General features: G+C 43.3%; 2 protein-coding genes across 2 annotated transcripts; both read left to right on the top strand.

The window, feature by feature from the left end:
- The first annotated feature begins 19,579 nt into the window (after positions 1–19,579).
- LOC136479777 (disease resistance protein RGA5-like) lies at positions 19,580–21,405 on the top strand. Its single transcript, XM_066477533.1, has 4 exons — positions 19,580–19,969; positions 20,082–20,407; positions 21,051–21,300; positions 21,364–21,405. Exons 1-4 carry the CDS (start codon positions 19,580–19,582, stop codon positions 21,403–21,405), a joined length of 1,008 nt encoding a protein of 335 aa, XP_066333630.1.
- LOC136481839 (disease resistance protein RGA5-like) lies at positions 21,136–23,743 on the top strand. The gene is made up of 2 exons (XM_066479122.1): positions 21,136–22,770; positions 22,852–23,743. Exons 1-2 carry the CDS (start codon positions 21,876–21,878, stop codon positions 22,998–23,000), a joined length of 1,044 nt encoding a protein of 347 aa, XP_066335219.1. The 5' UTR covers positions 21,136–21,875; the 3' UTR covers positions 23,001–23,743.
- Positions 23,744–24,232: the final 489 nt, after the last annotated feature.

The raw sequence follows: 24,232 nt of genomic DNA, 5'->3' as shown, positions 1-24,232 counted from the left end.
CCTGAAGAAATGAAGACGAAGATACAAGAAGAATGGAGCAATGGGCTGCTACATCAGCAGCACCAGACATGTCCGGTGTTGCACCGGACATCCCACCGGACGGGGCATCCAGAGAGCGTGCAGCAAGGGCTTCAACAACTAGAGGGCACTGGTGTGACCGGTGTGCACCAGTTATGGTGCACTGGACATGGCGTCTAGAGAGGTTGCAATCGGGTTGGAGCAGTCCACAGGGCACCGGTCATCACCGGTGTCGCACCGGACACCAGGGTCATACACTGCGCTCCAATGGTCGGCTGTCAGAAGCCTAATGGTTAGTTTTGGAAAGGGCACCAAACATGTCCGGTGTGCCACACCGGACATGTCCGGTGACTGCGCAAAAAGTTGTCCGGTGCACCTATCATACACTGTGCTCCAATGGTCGGCTGTCAGAAACCTAATGGCTAGTTTTTGAAAGGGCACCGGACATGTCCGGTGTGCCACACCGGACATGTCTGGTGACTGTGCAAAAAGCTGTTGCAGTTTCCAACGGCTAGTTTTGGCATGGGGGCTATAAAGACTTGCTCCGATCGACCATTTGAGGGGTGGAAGAGCTGAGGGAAGGTGCTAAGGTATTCATAAACCACATTGGAGCTCTCCATATGCATAGGGCTTAATAGATCACTTGGTGATTAGCATAGGTGCTTTGCGAAGTGCTTAGGTTAGTTAGACCACGCTCATATGCGCTTGCTCTAGGTTTAGGCCTAGTTTTTATTGAGGTTTGCACACCTCTTGCCACTCGGTGCTTGCATGCACCATTGTTGTACTCGATGGGGCTTGTAGTCTTGCGAGACCACAGCAACCACGTTTGTGTTGTGGCTGCCACTGTGTACCAGAGGGAACAAGGCCCGTGACTTTTCAATCGGAAGCTTGATATTGAAGACGGCTGGGAGCGGACCGGGAGAGGCTTGCCGAAAGGCACACACCGGAGACCCACTTGCGTGTGGGGAAGGCCCAGGGCTATCCACAGAGATACCCAACCGGGAGCTTGGCCCTTGCGAGGGGCTCCAACAAGGACTAGGGGAGAGCTTGCGTGCTTCTCGATACCTCGGTAAAAATATCAGAGTCATCGATGGGAGTTTGCATGTCTACCTCACTTAAGCTTCTGCATTTACATTGTGTACCTTGGTTGCGTGCTTTACCTTTCCTAGCTTAGTTGATAGGCTAGTTGATAGGATTGGAACCTAGGTTGCATAATGCTTTTGCGGTAGAGATATCAACACACCTAGCAAAACCGTAGTTGCACATTTAGATAACTTACTATATTGCATAGGTTTTGCTGAGGTTGAAAATAGAGGCCATAGTTAGAAAATAGATTTTAAGTTGCCTAATTCACCCCCCTCTTTGGTGTCACGATCCTTACAAGTGGCATCAGAGCTAGGTTGGCTCATATTAGACCCTTGGTTTTACCGCCGTTGAGCCGACGCCATTTAGAGAGGGAAGGATGGATACCTCTAGACCTCCACACTTTGACGGCACTAATTTCCCTTACTATAGTGATAGAATGGCTTGCTACCTTGAAGCGGTAGATCTTGGTGTTTGGAGAGTCACCCGCGACGGGATGAAACACCTTAAGAATCCTGAGAAACCAACTGTAGGTGATGAAAAAGAAATTCACCTTAATGCTAGAGCTAAAAATTGCTTGTTTGAATCTTTGAGCATGGAAATTTTTAACCAAGTGTTCACCTTAAAAAGTGCAAATGAAATTTGGTTAAAATTGCATGAGCTCCATGTCGGCACAAGTAATGTCCATGAGCAAAAACATTGCCTAGCTAAACAAAGTTTTGACTCTTTTAAAATGAATGAAAATGAGCTTGTTCGTGATATGTATTCTCGTTTGAATCTAATTATCAATGAACTCAATTCTATAGGATTGACAAATCTAGGTGATGCGAACATTATGAGGAAGATCATCTCCATGCTACCACATGACAAGTATGCAAGCGTCATCACCATCCTTCACAACATGGAGGACTTGAGCAACATGACCCCAGCCATTGTCAGTGGCAAGCTTGTGGCATATGAAATATCACGCAAAATAGGTGAAGAAGAAGCCTTCTCATCAAGCAAAGGCATTGCTCTCACATGTGGTAAGCAAAAGAAGATGAAGGGCAAGCATGTTGAGTCAAGTTCAAGCTCAAGCTCCTCAAGTGATGAAGAAAAAGATGAGGATGATGATGATAATGAAAAATCAAGTGATGATGATCAAGCTTCCACCTCCTCCTCGGACATTGATGAAGATACAGTCAAGCTAATCGAGAAGGTGGTGAAGAATATTCACAAGTTGAATATCAAGGGTGTGCCCATCCAAATTGAAGATTGCCTCTTCACAAACCAAAGAAGAGAGCAAAGAAAGAAATGATGCTATGGATGCGGCAAGAGAGGGCACTTTGTGGAAGATTGTCCAAACAAGCCCACACCCAAGGCAAAGAAGAAGGCATGCAAGGCAAAATCCCTTACAACAATCAAGACATGGGATGATTCTTCAAGTGAAGAAGAAGTCCATCACAAGAGGCACGACTGCAAGCACTCATCATCAAGCTCTTCTCATGTGTGCCTTACGGCATGAGGTAATGAAAGCTCATCCTCTAGTGACATTGATAGTGATGATGACATGCCTTCTTATGATAAAATTTTGCAAGATAATTTTGATTATGCTAAGCTTTGAACTAGCCAACAAAAGAAACTAAAAGAATTAAAAGCAAAGGTAGATAGCTCACAACAAGCTTATAATGTGTTGCTTGAACAATATGAAACTTTTTCCAATCTTAATGTGGAGCTATCTACTAAAATTGAGCAACTTGAAGCTAGTGCAAGCATAAATGAAAGCACAACTAATTATGAGGAACTTATGAAGAAAAATGATAAACTAAAGGCAAAGTTAGCTAGCTCACAAGAAGCTTATAAAAGTTTGATTACTAAAATGGAAACCCTTTACAAACATTGTGATAAGCTAACTAACAAAGTTGCTAATCTTGAGGCTGTCAGTACAACCCCCATCGAGGCACCTAAAAAGAAAAGATCAATCTTTGAAATGCCAAAAAAGGATGCCTCTACTTCTTGTGATGATTTATTTAAATTGGACTCACCTCTTTGCGACCAAGTTTGCTTTAAAAATGTGATTGTAGAAACATGTACACAAGAGGTCGCAATGGAGAATGAGCAACTCAAACAAGAAGTAGCCCGCCTCACCAAGGACTTGATCCAAAAGAAATGCAAGATGGAGCAAGCTCAACCTCATCAAGATAACACCATCAAGGGAGTGAAGAAGCTTGATGAGGGAGCAACCGTGGTTTGTTACGTATGCCACAAGGAAGGCCACAAGTCCCATGAGTGTAAGGTGAAGAATGGGGGAGAAAAGAACAAAGAGAAAAACAAAAAGCAAACAAGCAAGCTCTCCAACACCTACACTAACAAGGTGAACAAGAAGGCCTTCACACCTTATCTTTTGAAGAAGAAGAAGAAGAATGATAAGGTGGTGGCCATCAAGGTGAATAGGCAAGCCAACATAAGTGGGGCCAAACTAATTTGGGTGCCAAAGGAAATTATTTCAACCATGAACAGCACCAAAAAGGTTTGGATCTCGAAGGGGAAATGAGAAGTCCAATGGACTTCGGGGAATTTGGAAACTTGGCTAAGTTTAGGTGCATATCATGGGATGCATCACATTGGATCGTGTCATTGCCAAGTAGGTTAGTGAATACTATGGACCCAAATTCCCCTTCACATGTTAGGTAACTAGATTTGAACTCTTGCAATTTCAATTAGCATCTAGTTCCTTTTCATGCCTAGGTTTGCATTTCCACGTTTAAATTCTTGTCATGCATACACTAGGTAAATCATATGGTAGGGTTGCTCGGTTTCACTCTTACCCTTGGAGAAAACCTACATGGTTTAAATTGTTTAGGAGCATGTGAAAGGTCCTTGTTTGGTTTTGGTAATTGAGTGACAACCTAGGTAAACTAATATGTGTTTATGTGAGATACACAGGTAATTAGTCCACATGTACACTAGTGTGAGCAACACATGCCATGAAGGCAGAAATGGCTTGGATTTGTTGCGATGCTCACACATGTAATAAAGGAGCTTATTACATATAATACATGACATGGAGTCATGTGGCTAGGTGGAGAAGATCAAGACAAGGCTTGGCTTGATGAACCGGTTGCAAGTGTGAAGGGCAAGTCGGAGGCTTTGGAGCAATGGACCGCATGTGGTGGTGAAGCTTGAGCAAAGGCTTGGTGCTGATGGACAAGGGTGATGGTGAAGAGCAAGTGATGTCAACATCAATGAACCAATAAGGTCACATGATGATATGAAGTGGATCATATCATTTGTGATAGGTTGGTGCTTGTGTAGCATCAACATTGGAGGAGATAAAATGGAATGCGCAAGGCAAAGGTATAACTTGTAGGGCATTTCATTTCACCAGTCATAAGTGTGTAGATAAGTGCATGACCGGGTTTTAGGATAGATGGTTGTACTATCAAGAGGGGCAAACTTGTTTGTATATCGGTCATCTAGTGCCACTCGAGTGATCTAACTTTTCATGCATGCTAGGTTCAAGTGGCATGGCGAAAAGAGTGATAACCCTTTGAAAAATGATTGTGAAAATAATAACACACTTGCACATGATGGTGTACACTTGGTGGTGTTAGCACATTTGCAAAGGAGAAGAAGTTGGAGTTTAAAAGGAGAAGGACAGGTGCTCCGAACCCTAGGATTTAGGTGGTCCGCACCATCGTGGATGGGTCCGGAACCTAACCCTAGCTTGGCACTGTGGCCAGGCGAGCTCTGGACCTTGCTGGCGTGCATGGTCTGAACCAAGGTGTGATGGTCTAGCCAAAAGGCAGCAGCAGCGCTCTGGCTCCGGACCCTACTGTAGCAGGGGTCTAGACCATGGGTCGCGCATCTGGTTAGCCACGTGGCAGGCAGAGAAGGCACATGGAGCGTCTGGACTCAGGGACATTGGTCCGGACGGTGCATCCGGATTTGGTCCGGAGCGTTTGGCGCTCTCAGTATTGCGTTCCAACGGCTAGTTTCAAACGGCTAGCGCCACATGGCGTGATCTGGTGGTCCATACCTAGGGTTGATGGTCCGGACCCCCGGTCCGGAGCCCTCATAGCTGGTTTTCCAAGCAATGGCTCTTTTAGCCATTGGAGGTATAAAAGGAGCCCTTGGCTGGCTGCTGAGCACCCTTGGACCTTTGTGGCTTTATGTAGGTGTCCATGGGAGCCCTCTAACTCACTTGTGCTTGCAAAAGTGCGATCCGATTGTGAGTGAGTGATTCTAGTGCAGTGCATCGAGAGATTGCAAGTGCTGGCACTAGGTGAACGAGTTGCAAGCCGGTGGTGCTTGTTACTCTTGGAGGTTGCCACCTCCTAGACAGCTTGGTGGCTGTGATCTCCATCGAAGCACGCAAGAAGCTTGTGCGTGGCTCCAGAGAAGAGCTTTGTGAGGGGTATTGTGCTCACCCCGTGGGGATCGCGAAGTGCAACTCTTGTTGAGCGACACGTGAAGAGCATCAAGTGGTCTGGCCGGGTCAAGTGCTAGAGCTTGTGGTAAGCACTTCACGTGGAAGAGTGTGACTTGTGGGTCACCACTAGCACGAGGATTGGCAGCAACCTTGAGCTTGTCTCAATGGGAATTAAGTGGTTGGCAAACCACCGAACCTCAGGGAAAAATCGATCATGTCAACTTGTCTACATCTTCCCATTGGTTTGCAATATCCATACACAAGGTTGTATTTATTCATTCATATATTGTGCTTATGTAGTTGCTCTTGTGTAGCTAGCTTGCTTGTGTAGCATAGTTGTAGCTCCCTTGCGTAACTAGTTGGCTTGTGTAGCCTTGCTAGTTACATTGCTTAGTTTGTGTAGCTGAGTAATTTGAGCTCTGTAGTTTGGCTTTGTGTAGCCTTGCTATTGAGCATTGCTAGTGAGATTAGGCTTTATGCGCTTTGCATCCCTAGTTTTTGTAGGAGCTCCCCAGTTTGCTTGAAGTACTAGCTGCATAGGTTTGTGTGACCCTGCAAGCTAGAATTGTTTAGGTGAGCTCTACCTAGCCCGGCACCTTATTTGCTTAATTAGGATCTTTGTAAGGTGCTTGTGAACTTAGATACGGGGGTGTAGTCTTGGCTAGACCAATAGTTTTAATTCCGCATTTGTTTCGGTTAGCCGACGCGATTAGTTTTTAGAAAGGACTATTCACCCCCCTCTAGTCTGCCATCTCGACCCTACAAGTGGTATCGGAGCCAACGTCTTTCATTTGTGGTCTTCACCGACCCGAGAGGATGATGAATTATGGGCTAGATGTTGATTGCCCACACAATTTTATGGCACACAGTTTACATGGTGGAAAAATTGGATGATAAGCAATTATAACTTCATTAGCCCTCAAATGTGGTGGATCGTAGATGTAGGCTTTTTTCATGTGTTGGATGAAAATAATCTAATTTATGCACAAGAGAAATGCTTAGATCTCGAGAACCAAGCTACTAACATTTTAGATCGATCTTTGAGTGACAAGATATTTGGGGAAATCATGTACATGAAGACCACCCATGATATTTGGTTATACCTCAATTTGATATATGGGAGGGTCTCCAATGATGATGATGATGAGCCCAAGGAGGAGGCGCATGAGGATGTGGAGCATGACCACAACTTGGTGATTGTGGAAGATTGCTCCACCTCAAGGTCAAGTGATGATGATGATCATTCTATCCCCTTGTGTATAGGCTGCGTGTCATTATGCCATCAGGAAGAGGGGTTCCTACATCGGTTTGCCGAGTGAATCTAATGGTCCTAACTTGTTAGACGAACCTTTGAAAGGCTTCATAGTGAACCCTACCGACCTTCCTTGGAAGTAGGTCAAGAGATTAACTACCTCGGGCGAAAGGGTAAATCATGACTCACAGTGAAAGTGTACAACCTCTGCAGAGTGTAAAACTAGTATATCAGCCATGCTCACGGTCACGAGCGGCCTTGGAACCCTTATGGAATAGATGATGAACACTGATAATACTGATGACAAAGATGCTCACTAATGATTACTATTTATGCTATTCATTATTCATGTTTACCTGATCATGTGTTTACATGGGCTTGTGATAAACTTGTTGCTACTCAATTGCTAAAATCATGACTCATTATAAGCTAATCGCAGTTAAACCAGTGTTAGCCTTTTGAGCCTCATGAACCCCATGTTATATTTGTTGAGTACGACATGTACTTACGCTTGCTTTATTTTTCAATTATTTGGATAAAAATCCTGGATGGGTACCAGATTGCTAGAGTTTGGAGGAATTAGGCTTGTGATCAACCAGTCAGTTGTCCCTGTGGAATTGGAGTCTTCACCCGAAGGTCAAAGTTGCCTTTCCGCTATTTGTTGCCTAAGTTATATTCTTTATACTAAGTATGTTATATATTGAGCATTGTCTATTGATATTACCCTTATCTGTAGCTATATGTGAGATTTGACTTCCTGGGCTCACATATGATGTGTATCTAGTTTTGTTCTTAAAACTGGGTGTGACAGTGATGCAAATGATAATTCCATTCCATGCACACTTGATGATGATGATGGTTCATGCTCGGGCTATGTCAGTGATGCTTCTACAAGCCCAATACCATCACCACATTGATTCATGTCACAAGGTGACACTAAGGTATCTAATGCTAATGTGGTTGATCTCAATTCATATGATGAGCTTCTAAATAGATATGCTAGCATGACCAAGCTTTTCGAAAAAGAGTTAGCTAAAACAAGCAAATTGGAAAAAGAAAACTCATTTCTAAAAGACACATGTGAACAACAAAAGCATCTACTTTATGTCATTACTTGTTCACGTGAGGAGGTAAAATTGAATCATGAGGAGCTTAGTGTTGCTCATGATAATTTGGTACAAGACCATGCTTTTCTGACTAAGAAGCTTTCTAATGAAGAAACTAAAACTAGTGAGAGCTCATCACATGGATTAGATGATCAATTGCATATTATTGCTAACCCATGTGATGTAGGCAAGAAGCATGTATCCACCTCTTGTGATGATTTATTAGCTATTCCATGTTCTTCACATATAGATGCTTGTTCCACTTATGTCTTGTGAGACTAACCTTTTGAAGGAGAACAATGAGCTCAACAAAGAAGTGAAGAATTTGAGCAACAAGCTAGAGTGGTGCTACAACTCAAAAGTCACCTTTGAGCATATGTTGAATAATCAAAGAAGCTATGGTGACAAAAGTGGCCTTGGCTTCAAGACAATCAAAGTCAACAATATCAAAGAAGCCAAGATGACATGAGTGGCATAAGCTTCAACAAGAGCAAGATCAAAGGCAACAGATGGGACAAGAGAAGATATGAAAGAGAGATGAAGAAGCAAGAAAAAGAGAAGCTATCTCATTTCATGTGCTACTGGTGCCATGAAGTGGGACATCTTGCAAATACATGCCCCAACAAAGAAAAGCTCAAGTTGAAGAAGGAAGAAGATAGGCTCAAGCATGTCAAGTGCTTCAAGTGCCGCACTTGGTGTCACCTAACCTCAATGTGCTCAACCAAGCAATTGGTGAAGCAACAAGATGAGCCTCAACTAAAGCCACAAGTTGAGCCACAAGATGAATAGTAGAAGCCCCAAGAACAAATCAACACCAACCATGAAGATGGTGGTGACATGGGGATGAAAAAGATGAAGAAGACAAGAAGAGGCAGAAGAGCAAGGCATCCAATGCTTAATCAAGATGCCAAGATGATGAGCAATAATCAATATGAGAAAAGAGATTTGGCTCACATCAAGTGCTACACGTGTGGAGATATGGGACACTTTTCCTCGAGGTGTCCTACCAAGCTTGAGAAGAAGGCTCAAGCAAATATGAGAGGCAAGGCAATGAGAAGCACCATATGAGCAAGGAAAAAAAGCTCAATCAAAGAAAAAGTGCTACTCATGCCGAGAAAGGGGGCACATGGCTAATTCATGTCCCCTAGGTAATACTCCTAAGCTTATTTCAATTGATGCTAATATTATGCTTAGGAAGGATGATAATGGTACCTCTATGGTTGCTATTGTAAAACATCCCGCTATTCATACTAAGGCTATGCCTAAGTATGTTGCACCTAAATTGAGAGGACCCAAACTAGTTTAGGTACCACCAAAAAGTGGATGATTGATTGTAGGTGCCATCGGCATTGGAGGCTTGATTTAACTGATTTCATATTGTTCATCATATGTTGAATCAACTTATGAATCTTAGTGCATGTCCAAACACAATGGCAAGTCAAACAAGTGAAGTACAAATGTGCTTTCAATATACAAGTGCAAAATCAAGATGTGGGTGATTTTATTGGATGATTTGATGGTTTGCAATTGGATTTAGTTGAAGCTTGATAATTGGATGATCATGAGCTACCAAGGTATATCTCTTTGATCAAAGTATTAATTGAGTGCATATGAGTTGATTGAATTGGATATATGGTGACATACAAAGGTAATTAGTCCACAGGTACACTAGTGTGAGCAACACATGCCATGAAGATGGAAATGGCTTGGATTTGTTGCGATGCTCACACAAGTGATGAAGGAGCTCATTGCATATGAGACATGACATGGACTCACGTGGCTAGGTGGAGAAGATCAAGACAAGGCTTGGCTTGATGGACCGGTTGCAAGTGTGAAGGGCAAGTCGAAGGCTTTGGAGCGATGGACCGCACGTGGCGGTGAAGCTTGAGCAAAGACTTGGTGCCGATGGACAAGGGCGATGGTGAAGAGCAAGTGATGTCAAGATCGATGAACCAATAAGGTCACATGACGATATGAAGTGGATCATATCATTTGTGATAGGTTGGTTCTTGTGTAGCATCAACATTGGAGGAGATGAAATGGAATGTGCAAGGCAAAGGTATAACTTGTAGGGCATTTCATTTCACCGGTCGTAGGTGTGTAGAGAAGTGAATGACTGGGTTTAGGATAGATGGCCATACTATCAAGAGGGGCAAAGTTGTTTGCATATCGGTCATCTAGTGCCACTCGAGCGATCTAACTTTGCATTCGTGCTAGGTTCGAGTGGCATGGTGAAAAGAGTGATAATCCTTTAAAAATGTTTGTGAACATGCTAACACACTTGCACATGATGGTGTACACTTGGTGGTGTTAGCACATTTGCAAAGGAAAAGAAGTTGGAGTTGAAAAAGGAGAAGAACAGGTGCTCCGGACCCTAGGGTTGAGGTGGTCCGAACCATCTGGATGGGTCTGGAACCTAACCCTAGCATAGCACTGTGGTCGGGCAAGATCTGGGCCCGGGTGGCGTGCATGGTCTGGACCAAGGCGTGACGGTCTGGTCGAAAGGCAGCAGCAGTGCGTGGACTCCGGAACCTACTGTAGCAGGGGTCCAGACCATGGGCTGCACGTCCGGTTGGCCACGTGGGAGGCGGAGAAGGCGTGTGGAGCATCCGGACTAAGGGATGTTGGTCCGTATGGTGCGTTCGGACAGGGTCTAGAGCATTTTGGTGCTCTCAGGAACTCTCTGGAGAACACCGGACCCTGGTCATCATTGGTCCGGACCGAGCACTGTGCAAGTCTGTACGCTGCATCCAGAGCAGGCCTGAGCGCGGGCGAAATAGCCGTTGTGTTCCAATGGCTAGCGACACGTGGCATGATCTGATGGTCCGGACCCAGGGTTGATGGTCCGGACCCCCGGTCCGGAGCCCTCGTGGCTAGTTTTCCAAGCAACGGCTCTTTTATCCCTTGGGGGGTTAAAAGGGAGCCCTTGGCCGACTGCTGAGCACCCTTGGGCCTTTGTGGTGTAGGTGTGCTTGGGAGCCCTCTAACTCACTTGTGCTTGCAAGAGTGCGATCCGATTACGAGTGAGTGATTCTAGTGTGTTGCATTCAGAGATTGCAAGTTTTGGCACTAGGTGATCGAGTTGCAAGCCGGTGGTGCTTGTTACTCTTTGAGGTTGCCACCTCCTAGATGGCTTGGTGGTTGTGATCTCCGTCGAAGCACGCAAGAAGCTTGTGCGTGGCTCCGGAGAAGAGCTTTGTGAGGGGTATTGTGCTCGCCCCGTGGGGATCACGAAGAGCAACTCTAGTTGAGTGAGACGTGAAGAACATCAAGTGGTTCGGCCGGGTCGAGTGCTAGAGCTTGTGGTAAGCACTCCACGTGGGAGAGTGTGACTTGTGGGTCACGACTAGCAAGAGGACCGGCAGCAACCTTGAGCTTGTCTCAACGGGGATTAAGTGGTTGGCAAACCACCGAACCTCTGGGAAAATTGATCATGTCAACTTGTCTACATCTTCCCGTTGGTTTGCAATATCCATACACAAGCTTGTATTTATTCATTCATATATTGTGCTTGTGTAGTTGCTCTTGCGTAGCTAGGTTGCTTGTGTAGCATAGTTGTAGCTCCCTTGCGTAACTAGTTGGCTTGTGTAGCCTTGCTAGGTACATTGCTTAGTTTGTGTAGCTACATAATTTGAGCTCTCTAGTTTGGCTTGTGTAGCCATGCTATTGAGCATTGCTAGTGAGATTAGGCTTTGTGCATTTTGCATCACTAGTTTGTGTAGGAGCTCCCCGGTTTGCTTGAAGTCCTAGTTGCATAGGTTTGTGTGACCTTGCAAGCTAGAATTGTTTAGGTGAGCTCTACCTAGCCCGGCACCTTAGTTGCTTAATTAGGATCTTTGTAAGGTGCTTGTGAACTTAGATAGAGGTGTGTAGTCTTGGCTAGACCAATAGTTTTAATTCTGCATTTGTTTCGGTTAGTTGGCGTGATTAGTTTTTAGAAATGACTATTCATCCCCCCCTCTAGTCCACCATCTCGACCCTACAACACGACACATAGCTCGTTTTCAATTGATTGTTTTATATGTGCCAAAGTCCAAATTGTAGATAACTAACCCCAAATATCACCCAAGTGGTGTCAACTTTCAAAAGTGGTATTTGAACCTTAAAAGTCAATGTGCATGTCTCCTACAAGTATTCCAAACTTGTATGCACACTTTAGGGGGAGGTTACTCTACAAGTTGGAAGATTTGAGACTAACACCTTCTTCATGTTTATCTTGTGTGTAGTAGTCTCATTGTAAGGAAAATGGAGTCCCCATAGATAATCATCATCCTTTCAATTGCCTTCATTTGGTATCCATCCAATTGGATTTCTACATGTGGTATTTCTAAGCCGATATCATTATGTTGATTTTCAATTTGGTATCTTTATATGCTTTCTCCATGCATTATATAGATTAGACTCCCTTGTGCATTAATTTGCCGGTTATGCACATAGTTTGCCATCCGCCATATGTATGCATACACTTAGGGGGAGTTTAGTCTATATAATTTGAGAGTCAAATTTTGTGATCAATTCCATGCCATATATAAAGGATCACACAATTTGACCCTCCCTTGTGCTACTAATGTCTTCCTTTTTTATGTTTGATTCCAAAGGGGGAGAAGTTGTAGGACCAAAAGCAAGCCCAACCCATAATAATACCAAAATCCACAAATTCAAAATTTTTGGAAGATTTCAAATGGTACCAACATACAAGTGGTAACATTCAATTGGTGTCAAGCCACAAGTGGTTTTGGTTATGGGATGTTGAGAAGATCAAAGGGGAGAACCCTAAATGGGAATGGTCCGAGAAAAGGAGGAAAGTGGATTATGGAGTTAGGGGGAGGCTTAAGTCCATAATACCACAAGGGGACATTGGCAAGGGCAAGATAAGTTGTAAAAGTTCCTTTCATTTGGTATCTTTTGGCATCATATAAACTTACCTTTGCATTGCATCCTAGCAAGTAGATAGATTTTTCATTTAGCATTCATTATTATTTGCTTGCTTTGGTCGTGTTGTCATCAAGCACAAAATGGGGGAGATTGTAAGGAAAATGTACCCTTGGCCCATTTAGTTTGGATTTTGGTGTTTGATGATCAACATGACCAAGTTGGACTAATATGTTTGCAAGTGTTTATTTTGTAGTCCAATATGTTGCATGGCGGACTTGAATTTATTTGGAGCGAGAAGAGTTTGATCAACATCGAAAAGAGAACCTTAGAAGATGTGTTGACAACTTAGAAGAGAAAAGAACAATCCAAGATGTAAGAAGGAAGAAGCCCGAACAAATGAAGATGAAGATACGTGAAGAATGGAGCAACGGGCTGCTGCATCAGCAGCACCAGACATGTCCGGTGTTGCACCGGTCACCCCGCCGGACGGGGCATCCCAAGAGCGTGCAACGCGGGCTTCAGCATCCAGAGGGCACTAGTCTGACTAGTGTGCACCGGTTATGATGCACTAGACACGGCATCCAGAGAGGTTGCAATCGGGTTGGAGCAGTCCACAGGGCACCAGTCATCACCGGTGTCGCACCGGACACCAGGCATCGGACAGGTCCGGTACACCAGTCGTACACTATGCTCCAACGGTCGGCTGTCAGAAGCCTAATGACTAGTTTTGGAAAGGGCACCGGACATGTCTGGTGTGCCGCATTGGACATGTCTAGTGCCTGCACAAAAAGTTGTTGAGGGGTGGAAGAGCTGAGGGAAGGTGCTAGGGTATTCATACAATACATTGGAGCTCTCCATATGCATAGTGCTTAATAGATCACTTGGTGATTAGCATGGGTGCTTTGTGATGTGCTTAGGTTAGTTAGTCCACGCTCATATGCGCTTGCACTAGGTTTAGACCAAGTGTTTAGTGAGGTTTGCACACCTCTTGCCACTCGGTGCTTGCGCGCACCATTGTTGTACTCGGCGGGGCTTGTAGTCTTGCGAGACCACACCAACCCCATTTGTGGTGTGGCCGCCACCATGTACTGGAGGGAACAAGAGCTGTGGCGTTTCGGTTGAAAGCTTGATAGTGAAGACGCCGGGGAGCTGTCCGAGAGACGCTTGCCAGAAGGCACACCCGATACCCACTTGCATGTGGGGAAGGCCTGGGGCGATCCATATAGATATCCGACCAGGAGCTTGGCCCTTGCGAGGGGCTCTAATGAGGACTAGGGAAAGCTTTTGCGCTTTTCGATACCTCGGTAAAAATACCGGAGTCATCAACGGGAGTTTGCATCTCTACCTCACTTAAGCTTCCTCATTTACATTATGTAACTTGGTTGTGTGCTTTTCCTTTCCTAGCTTAGTTGTTAGGCTAGTTGATAAGATTGGAACCTAGATAGCAACACACCTAGCAAAACCAAAGTTGCACATTTAGATAGCTTACTTTATTACAAAGGTTTTGCTAAGGTTGAAACTAGAGGCCATAGTTAGAAAATAGATTTTAAGTTTCCTAATTCACCCCCCTCTTAGGTGTCACGGTCCTTACACAAGATCCCTCCCACAACTGGCCACCCCTCTATTTATAGAGAGGTGAGAAGAACTAGCCATTTGGGAGGGCTGATGGGCTCTCTACGTGGCTGGCGGTCCAACCACCAGAGGCCCACGTGGCAGCCCCAGCCCACCAACGGCTCTCTTCAAATGGTCAAAAGGCCCAATAGCCACCTGGGCCTGGCGGTTCAACCACCACGACGGTCCTTCGTGTCTTAAGCCTCTAGCTTGCCCTTCACCATTGCCTCGGTCCATCGGCGCTAAGGCCTCTACTCGCACTTCACCGCCTCAATAGTCTATCGTGTCCCAAGTCTCTAGCTTGCCCTTCACCATCACAGATACAAGTCTTCCTTCACGATTCCTGCGCTCCACATCTCTTTCTTGCTCCCGGAGGATACGTTCCTGTTCGGCTTCGTCTTCAAGGAGCTTGCGATGAATTTCTTCTTCCTAGCGCTAGCGGTCAGCCTCGTAATGCTCGAGGGCCTCCTTGCGATGGGTGGCACGATTACGTTGGGCTTGCTTATGCCTATTCTTCTTGAGTTGCACAACTTTGTCTGTCTCTAATTTTGCATCTGGGGTAGGAATATCGTCGGAGATGTCCTCCAGTGGCTTGTCATCTGAGTTAACATCTGGATGCCGTGGAGGTTACGGGAGCATAAAGACTTCCCGACTATGGATATAGCAGATGGTGCTATTGGTGCTCGATTCAGCAGTCGAAGCCCTTGAAAGAATTTCAGTAGAGCCTTCCTCCTCGAGGGTGGGGAGTGTGGTGTCGACTTGGAACGGTAACTGCCTCATCATGCCGGCTAGCTGTGATAAATTCTCCATGAAGGAGGCAGAGAGAGAGAGAGAGATTTGTTTAAAGAGCAATGCTCTATTTCCTTCTTGACTTGAAATAGTTATAATGTCCCTATATTTATACTCCCGATTGGACTTGCACATCAAGAAAGCTACGAAGGAGTCCTTATACATTTGAACACCTTTTTCTTAAAGCAAAACTTCCTTCTTTCCTAAAAAATCACAATTCCTTTTCCTAAACAAATCTCTACTTATTATTCCTATTTCCCCCCCTAAATCTCCTAAATTTCCTAATTCACCTAAAACTCAGTATAACGTGGAGGCGGAGGGGCACCCCCTGGTTGCCGCGCCCTCCTCTGGCGTGCATGGGGGGCCCCCGGCCTGGGTCGTCGCCAGGTCTTGGGCTCCGGTTGGCCTGCTAAGCCCGTTGAGGGGGCCCTACTTGGGACCGTGACACTTTACTACCATTCCAATTCCTTCGTGCTAGATTATTTTTTGTTAAAATAACCCCTTTTTCAGGAACCACATGAAGATTTTGTTTTAGGGGTATTTTAATTTGCCATATCTCCAGTGTGACTTTGATACCATTGCTGACAAGGAACTTATACATAGAATTCATAGAAAAGGACCCATTTTTATGTAAACCCCAAACAAACTTATCCAGTAAATTGTTCAACGTGACATGCATAATATTAGCAACTAGGCTATGCCATTCTATTAATTTTATCCCCACCAAAGCCCTTTTGAAAGACACATTTAGAGGATCAGATTGCAGAACCTCAGCTACAGTTGCCTGCATTTTGCGCACCATATTGTATAGGTTTGGATAACGGGTTTTAAAAGCCTGATGTCCCATCCATTTGTCTTTCTAAAACCTAATTTGAGTTCCGTTATTTAATCTAAACCAACCCAGGTTTATGAACTGATCTTTGACACTCATAAGGCCTGCCCAAAAATGGCAATCCCCTGCTTTCTTTTCAACTTGGCTTAACATTTATTTTTCAGGTATTTGTTTTTTATCAAATCCTGCCACATGCCTTCTTCATTACATAACTTAAACAATCATTTACTCAGCAAACATTTGCTTTACATCTCGGCATAACGCTAAGACCTAAGCATAGACATTTATAAATATGCAGTCACTGCCAGCATCACCACGGTGCAAGCATCTAACATGTGGCATATCACACCAACAAATACATATTACAAATTATGAGACAACCACATATCATCAATGTCCTAACATTACTGATAGCATGGTTTGAATGGCCACTATAGCCTTATGCTTCTGTTTAAACAAACCATTGAATACACTAAAACCATTGGTCACACCAATAGATTACATATACACATAAACAGCTGGCTGCAAATGGTAGAGGAAAAACAATGTGACCTTCATCTTTGTTGATTAGATATCTTTGACTGCCTTGTAAACAGAAAGGGCATTAGAGACAAGCTCTTATCAAACATGATAGACACAAAGATGGAAACTATTCAATTCCTATTCTATTAGACCATGTTAATAACCTTAAGTGGATTTGTCGGCTTAAGACCCATAGTAAAACATCAATTTATGATGTATCAAACATATCAAAAGTGGAAGAGTTATGAAAGTGACAAGACCATCATGCCAAAAGTGAGAAAAGGTGCATAATGGAGTACACTGAAATATATTTGGTAATTGTTGTATAAAGCAACAAAAAACATGTCATGACACTACCTTTCTAAACATAAATGACCTCATTTGATGCATGACATACAAAAGACAAAGCAAGAACATGTCTCAATTCTCCATGAAGTTGTTTCTCTAAATTCAAAGATATCATTTGACAAAGACAGTCAGCCGCAAGCCTCTATAAATAAATAAAAATACATCATCTGAAAATTCCTTTTGTAGTAGCCAAGCATCTCTGCTTCCTCGTGGTCATATGAGCTGCCACCATAGGGATGGGTTCGTGGTCGAGGGGAGGGATGGGGATGGGATTGGTGGATAGAAGGTAGATAGAAGGAATCATTCACGATTGAGGTGGAGCAAATCAGAAAAGGGACAAAGGCGCGTGGTTTTAGCACTCTTGCTAGCTTCAAATGTGGTTTTCTATTCTGTAATAATAATAATAATAATAATAATAATAATAATAATAATAATAATAATAATAATAACTAGTTTAATACCTAAAAATTCATAACTAATTTCTTTTAATTCAAACAAATGTGGAAGTAGCAGCATTTTTAAAAAAATACTTTATATGTGTTTGTGATCTATTCAGATTTATTTGAAGAATTATTTCTTTTTCTATTCCTTTATTGCTTGTGGTCATGCTCATTACTTATTTAAAACAAATAACATGCAAATATCACCACAAACAGCACCAACAGATAGATAACCATTTTACAGGAAAACCAGTACTAGTTTCATATTTTTCTGATTTAAATAAATTGTTTTTTGAGATTAAACTATATTTTTATTTTTAAAAAATAGAAAACCATATTTGAAACCGGTCAGATGATCGGATTTATTCGGTTTCATAGTCCAGGTTGAAAATTAGACTGTCGCTCACATGTACATTTATAAAACAAGAAGATCAAAGTAAAGTATAAAGGTAGGATGAAAACTGATAGAATACAAGTGGATATGATATGGCTATGAGTACTTGTATTTATTTATTTTATATTAAATTCAAAATGATAAGGATAGTGGCAAATGTATCGAATATTGATTTTCACCCTACATGTGTATCAAATATCTAACTCTGAGTATTTAGATTAAATATGGCATGAATATTAGATATATGAATTATCCATTTAGTATCTAAACCCTTCAAAGACATGGATATCAGGAAATAACCATCCGATTTTCACCCTTAGAGCATCTCCAACAGTTTCTAAAATTTACTCCTAAATCGTCATTTGAGTAAAATCGCTTTCTATATCTTTGTACCCTCTGATACCTTTTCTATATCTTGTGCGCACTCCAGAGAGCCATCCATGCTCCCGATCTTTGGCTAGCGAGAAATCCAGAATAGTGGATTTCTATATTTGCATGTTCAATTAAAGAGACTGTTAGAGGGTATTTTTTCACTAAAATCTCTATTTCTATAAATTGGAAATGATATAATAAAGAGTCTTTTGGAGTTGCTAACCCTGCACAAGTAGCTAGTTTCTCACTATAACATTTGGTGTTTTCTATTTGAAAACAATTTCACAAGTAGTATGGTTGATTTATTGGATTATACTTATCCTGCAAAAACTCTCTATAGCGATCATCGACCAATTTTTTGGCTTAAATCTATTGATTTCTCCATCTACTTTTATAATCTGAATTAAATCTAACCGACCTAGATTATAATAACCCATAAATAGATTATAATAGTCCTGTTTATAATCTGAGTTATAATTATCCAAATATAATATAATCAATCATGCCGTATGTTATGCTCAAATTCTATTAAGAAGTCGTTCGCACAGGCCATCCTACCCAGATTGGCCGGCTATGGCTCATCTGTGTTGTAGTGTTGTGTGTCTTCTCCCATACGCAGACAAGCACAACTTTGGTTTGCGCGTTAGTGAGAATGAAGGGACCACATAGTTAATTACTACTAGAAATTGTTTACTTATTATTAGTCTTCAACCAGTTGAAATTGTTTTTACTTCCTGGCGTGGCATCGCATGGCCAAGTTGCCCGCCGGCCACCACCACTCGTCACACGGACAAAGGTGAAAGGAAAGTGGTTACGGAGGAAAGTGGAAGGAAACTTCGTGTCGTTCCCAGTGCAAATTCGTGTCTTTAGGAATATCGTGTCTTTAGGAATAAATAAAGATAAAATAAAGTTTATTTGCGCCACCATTTGCGCAAATAAAGTGGAAGGAAAGTGGTTACGGAGAAAAAGGAATCCCACTATTTGCGCCACCATGAGCTAAGAATTGATGTGACATTCCTCCCTCACAGTACTCAAAGCAATAAATTCAGAGCTAAGAATTGATGTGCGTCAATGAAATTACCCTACGGCAATGAAATTACCCTACGGCAATGAAGTTGATGGAAGCACTGTTCAAAACCGGCAGTCGAATTTTACAGGAGGTGTAGTGTACGTACAGTAACTTGCGTCCAGAGTCTCCGTTCTGTCTCGGTCTCTCCTGGCACAGGGCATGTGGGTCCACACCTCTGATCCCTCTCCGGCTCTCGCCGCCTCCACCGATGAAAGTGTGTCACGGGCAAGCACTGATCTCTTGCGCCGTTGCCCAGCTGTGCTCCCTGCTGCTGGATCTCGGCGGTCGACAATTATTTGGACGACAACGCGGGGACACCTCGACTTGACTTGACTAACTCATCTGTCTGAGAGTGAGGCACGGCCAACCCACGTTGCTTGCATTTCACCACCACACCACCCCACACAAGGTAGCTAGCATTTCACTGAGAGTGAGTGCTCTGCCTCTGCGAGTCGAGATGGCCGAAGTGATGGCGAACGCCGCCACGAGCGTGATGGGCTCCGTCATCGGCAAGCTGGCCGACATGCTCACCGACAAGTACAACCTCGCCAGAGATGTCAAGCAAGGGATTCGGTCCCTGCAAGACGAGCTGCGCACCATGGAAGCCATGCTGCTGAGGCTCGAAGACAAGGACGACGACCAGATCGATCCACTCGCCAAAGACTGGAGGAGCAAGGTGCGTGAGCTGTCCTACGATATTGAGGATTGCATCGACCGTTTTGTGCTCAATCACAGCCATGGAGATGGAGGTTCCACAGCCAACTTCGTGCACAAGGCCATTCAAATGGTGAAAACGTTGTTCAAGGACAGAGGAATAGCAGAGGAGATCCGACGACTCAAGAGGCTCGTGAGCGAGCAGAGCGAGTAGGGGGAAACGCTACTACGACATCAATCAGTGTCTCCTCGCCTTCTCATCTCAGCCAGTGTCGTTGGATCCTCGAGCACCTGCACTCTTTCAGGAGACCAGGGATCTTGTTGGAATCGATGCTCCTCGTGAGGAGATCATCAGCTTATTGAGATGTGAAGACAAGGAGCACAAGGTGGTGTCCATCTATGGGATAGGTGGACAGGGGAAGACCACTCTCGCCATGGAGGTGTACCACAAAATCACTGAAGCTGCTTGTGATAGCCGGGCTTTTGTGTCTGTATCACAAACTCCAGATATGAAGAAACTTCTTAGAGATATATTGTCTCAAATAAGCAAGAGCCATTTTGACCAGTCACAGATGTTAGAGACAGTTGAGCAGCTCATCCGCACAGTGAAAGATTGCTTAAAGGACAAGAGGTAATCAATATTATTTCTTTTTCTAATAGTTAACCAGTTCATCTAGCTAGAATAATGTCGTGCAATATTTGTTCATCAAATGAGCTCACCTAATTATTAGGCCATTTATGAAATTTTATGGGAATTTTAAAAAATGATTCATTTTTTCCTGGCCCAATGAACTTGACAGCATAAAATTACCTCAGATACTTCAATGGCTCAGCATATCTATCAAATGTCATCATTAAAGATGTTGCAACAATGAACAAACTCAAGTCAATTGTGCATCATTTTGGTAAAAATTTTACTTTACACCATCTAATCCATACTCAGTAAAATTACTTCTTGGAAAATATGACCAGAATTCTAAATATCCATAAATATCTCATTTTGGAACTCAGCTTTTGAACCGAATGCGTCATGTCTTTTGAGTGGGTCTCTAGGTGTTCTAATGCGGCACTTACCATTTTGGAGGCTGTAACATATTTTTTAAATAATGGTAGTTTACAGACTATATTTCTCATGTGTAATAATTACTGATAAAAAATGAGCCACTACGATCCATCTTACATTTCTCCGACATCTTTAACTTCACTGGAATACGCTTCAATTCATGGTTTGCCTTACATAATTAATAATGTGATTCCACAACCAATGTATGCAGGTACTTCATCTTGATTGATGATATCTGGAGTGTATCAGCATGGGAGCTTGTACGATCTGCCTTACCTGTCAATGACAATGGAAGCAAAATTATTACTACAACACGCATTGAAGCAGTAGCCAAATCTTGTTGTACTGATATTGCTGCACAAATGTATCAAGCAAAGCCCCTTAGTCATGAAGACTCCCAAAGATTATTCTTTAAGAGGCTATTTTTGTCTGGTGATGATTGCCACCCAGATTTGAGAAAAGTATCCTATGATATTTTAAAGAAATGTTGCGGCTTACCACTAACCATAATGCTGGTTTATTAGCAAACAGAAGCAAAGCAGTGGAAGTCTGGGTCAATGTATTGAGGTCTATTGCTGCTGCAGTTGACAAAGATTCTCCCATTGCTAAGATGAAAACAATTCTGCTGCTGAGTTACGTTGACCTTCCTCGCCATCTAAAGAGTTGTTTGTTATATCTGAGTGTGTTTCCAGAGGATTATCCCATTGATTGCCGACAATTGATATTGCTATGGGTAGCCGAAGGACTGATTGCTGGGCAGGACAGGGAAAGTATGGAGCAGCTAGGGAGAAGTTACTTGAATGAGCTCATCAATAGAAGTTTGGTGCAGCCAACCAAGGTTGGGGGACACGGCGCAACAGTGAAATAGTGCAGAGTTCATGATGTCATACTTGAGTTCATTGTATCAAAGGCCGTGGAGGACAACTTTGTTACTATATGGAATGGTAATGGTTTTTCTAAAAATTCTTCTTCAAACAAGATTCGCCGTCTATCCATCCAAAAAGAAATTTCTTCCCGGGCGGAAGAGATTGCCAAGATGATAAAAAATGGAGCTCAGATCCGATCCATCAATATCTTTGGCTCAAATTCAGTTCTGGTTAATAAGCATGCCACAGAGTTCTTAAACAGCCAAGTCTTGCGAGTGCTGAATATAGAAGGTGAGGTTGGTGAATGCTTTCTTGGAAATATCAAAAGTTTAGGTCAGTTGAAGTTCTTGAGGATAGACAACAAATTTTCGGCCAGCAAGATTCCAGAAGACATAGAAAAGCTGCAACGTCTAGAGACGCTAAATGTGAGATGGCAATGTCTTGAAAAGCTACCAGCAAGTATTATCCAGTTGCAGAAGCTAGTGCGTCTTCTTGTCCATGAGTCGGTGCGCCTACCCGATGGAATCGGAAGTCTGCAGGCGTTGGAAGAGCTATCAAGGATCAATTTGGGTATTCAATCTGTAAAGTGTATCTCAATGCTCTCCAGGCTGTTCAGGCACCTGCGAGAACTACGTGTGTGGCAGAGTGATCCTGATGCCACATGTTCATTCATGGCTTCGTGTGTCCCTACTTCACCACCACTTCGACAGCTTGTTCTTAATACACGTGACTTAAATAGGGTGGGCCCTCAAATCAGCTCACTAGTCAACCTGACCCGCCTCCGCATTCGTGTCAGTGGTGAAGCAGGCAACGAAGGAATAAATATCCTAGCAAGTTTACCCATGCTGCTCTCTCTTACTGTTGGCTTATTAAATGACAAAAATGGAGATTCAGGCATCCTCTACGCAAGGCATGCAATTAGCAGACAAGGATTCCAGCGTCTGGTCAAGTTTCATTTGCGCTGTTGGCGTGAGGCGGCAGTGGAGTTTGAACCGGGAGCCATGCCAATGCTCCAAAGGCTCAAGCTGGAACTGATGGCACGGTGCCAGTTCAAGTTTCGGGAAGGTGGCCTCGTCCTTGGGTTGCAGAACCTGGCAGGGTTCAAACATCTGGCTATAGATATTAACTGTGAAGCTACTGTTGCAGACGAGGTGGAGGCTTTGGAGGATGACATCAGGGGCGCAGCAGCCGTCCATCCCAACCGTCCCATACTCCAGATCCAAAGAATTCGTCAAGATTGGATGGCTCAGGGGTGCAGCAGGCGTCCATCCGACCATGCCATAGTAGAAGCCTAATGAAGACCATTGTGAGTACATGATGTGGAGAATAAGTATGACCACTAATTATCATATGTTTTTCCGTTTTTAGGTACGTACGGAGTATGTAAGAATTGAACAAGGCAAATTCGACCTCTCGGATGGCAGGCGGCACCGCTGGTTGATAGCTATCTCAGTCTTTCAGGGAGCTTCAACTAGTTGTTCCAATTGCTCTGTGGCTTTTAGTTCTGACAATGCCTAGATAGGTTTGCTTGCGTAGTTTTGTCTGGTACGACACTTCATTTTATTTTAGAAATTCTAGTCTTCTTTTTTATGCATTGAGGTCATCCGTCACATGGTTCATTATTGTATTTGTTTCAAAATTAAGATCGATCAGTATTTGTAACGTAACTCCCAAATTTTTTGTGTCATGTGGAACGTTATTTTAAGCTTGAGTAGAATACATCAGTGACTCTTCTGTTAATTATTAGTGACATGTGTTACGGTGCTTGAGGGCAAACTGTGGTTCCTCCCCTTTGATCATTAATGAACCGTTGAGACTAACTAGAAGTGCTTTAATGTTAAGAAGGCTCTTGTGCACTTGGAACTGCTATTACTTATCCGTGTCTCCTAGAGCCGCCGACCACTGCGGCTGCAGACAGCCAATGGGAAGACAAAAAAGGTTTGAGACTTCGTAGTACAGTTATAGAGCTTTGTGTTCATTTATTACCTGACATGCTGACTGAAATTTGGTAAGTTATTAGATATTTTTTCACTTTTCCTATTGTGCAGTCGCCTGAAATCTGAGCTTGTTTCAGGCGACGTTCTGCACGTCGTCTTGAAGATTCCTGCTCCTGGTTTGTTTCATATTGGGTCCGATGTTTTTTAGGCCCTGTTTGGTTCTCTAGTCCATTGACTAAAAGTTTTAGTCCACTTTAGTCCATGAACTAAAAGTGGACTAAACTGGTGTTTGGTTCTTTGAACTAAAATAGACTAACGTAGAGAGAGGGGGCAATAAATGAGAGGCATGGGTGTCCCCAACACCTTTTAGTCCATTTTAGTCCAGTTTTGTGGACTAAAGGACTAAAGGATTTTAGTCCACTTTTAGTCCAAGTGTTTGGCTATTTAGTCCAACTAAAGTGCAAATTTTAGTCCAAAATGCTTTAGTCCATGGGAACCAAACACCCCCTTATTGGGTCCGTGCACTGGAGACCGCACCTGCTAACACCGCACTCTAGCCTGGCCGCCGCCCTACTCGAGTGCTCGACCAC

Source organism: Miscanthus floridulus, chromosome 9 (assembly GCF_019320115.1).
Source record: "Miscanthus floridulus cultivar M001 chromosome 9, ASM1932011v1, whole genome shotgun sequence".
NCBI lineage: Eukaryota > Viridiplantae > Streptophyta > Magnoliopsida > Poales > Poaceae > Miscanthus > Miscanthus floridulus.
The sequence above is the reverse complement of the archived record's forward strand: the minus strand, read 5'-3'. Positions and strand labels throughout refer to the sequence as shown.

Excerpts from the sequence above, each read along its gene's own strand:
- LOC136479777 (XM_066477533.1), top strand. The coding sequence starts at position 19,580 with ATGGCCGAAGTGATGGCGAACGCCGCCACGAGCGTGATGGGCTCCGTC. Across the intron at positions 19,970-20,081 it reads TCCGACGACTCAAGAGGCTC|GAGACCAGGGATCTTGTTGG; the intron begins GTGAGCGAGCAG and ends GCACTCTTTCAG. Across the intron at positions 21,301-21,363 it reads GCCACCCAGATTTGAGAAAA|CAAACAGAAGCAAAGCAGTG; the intron begins GTATCCTATGAT and ends CTGGTTTATTAG.
- LOC136481839 (XM_066479122.1), top strand. The coding sequence starts at position 21,876 with ATGATAAAAAATGGAGCTCAGATCCGATCCATCAATATCTTTGGCTCA. Across the intron at positions 22,771-22,851 it reads CCAGTTCAAGTTTCGGGAAG|ACGAGGTGGAGGCTTTGGAG; the intron begins GTGGCCTCGTCC and ends CTACTGTTGCAG.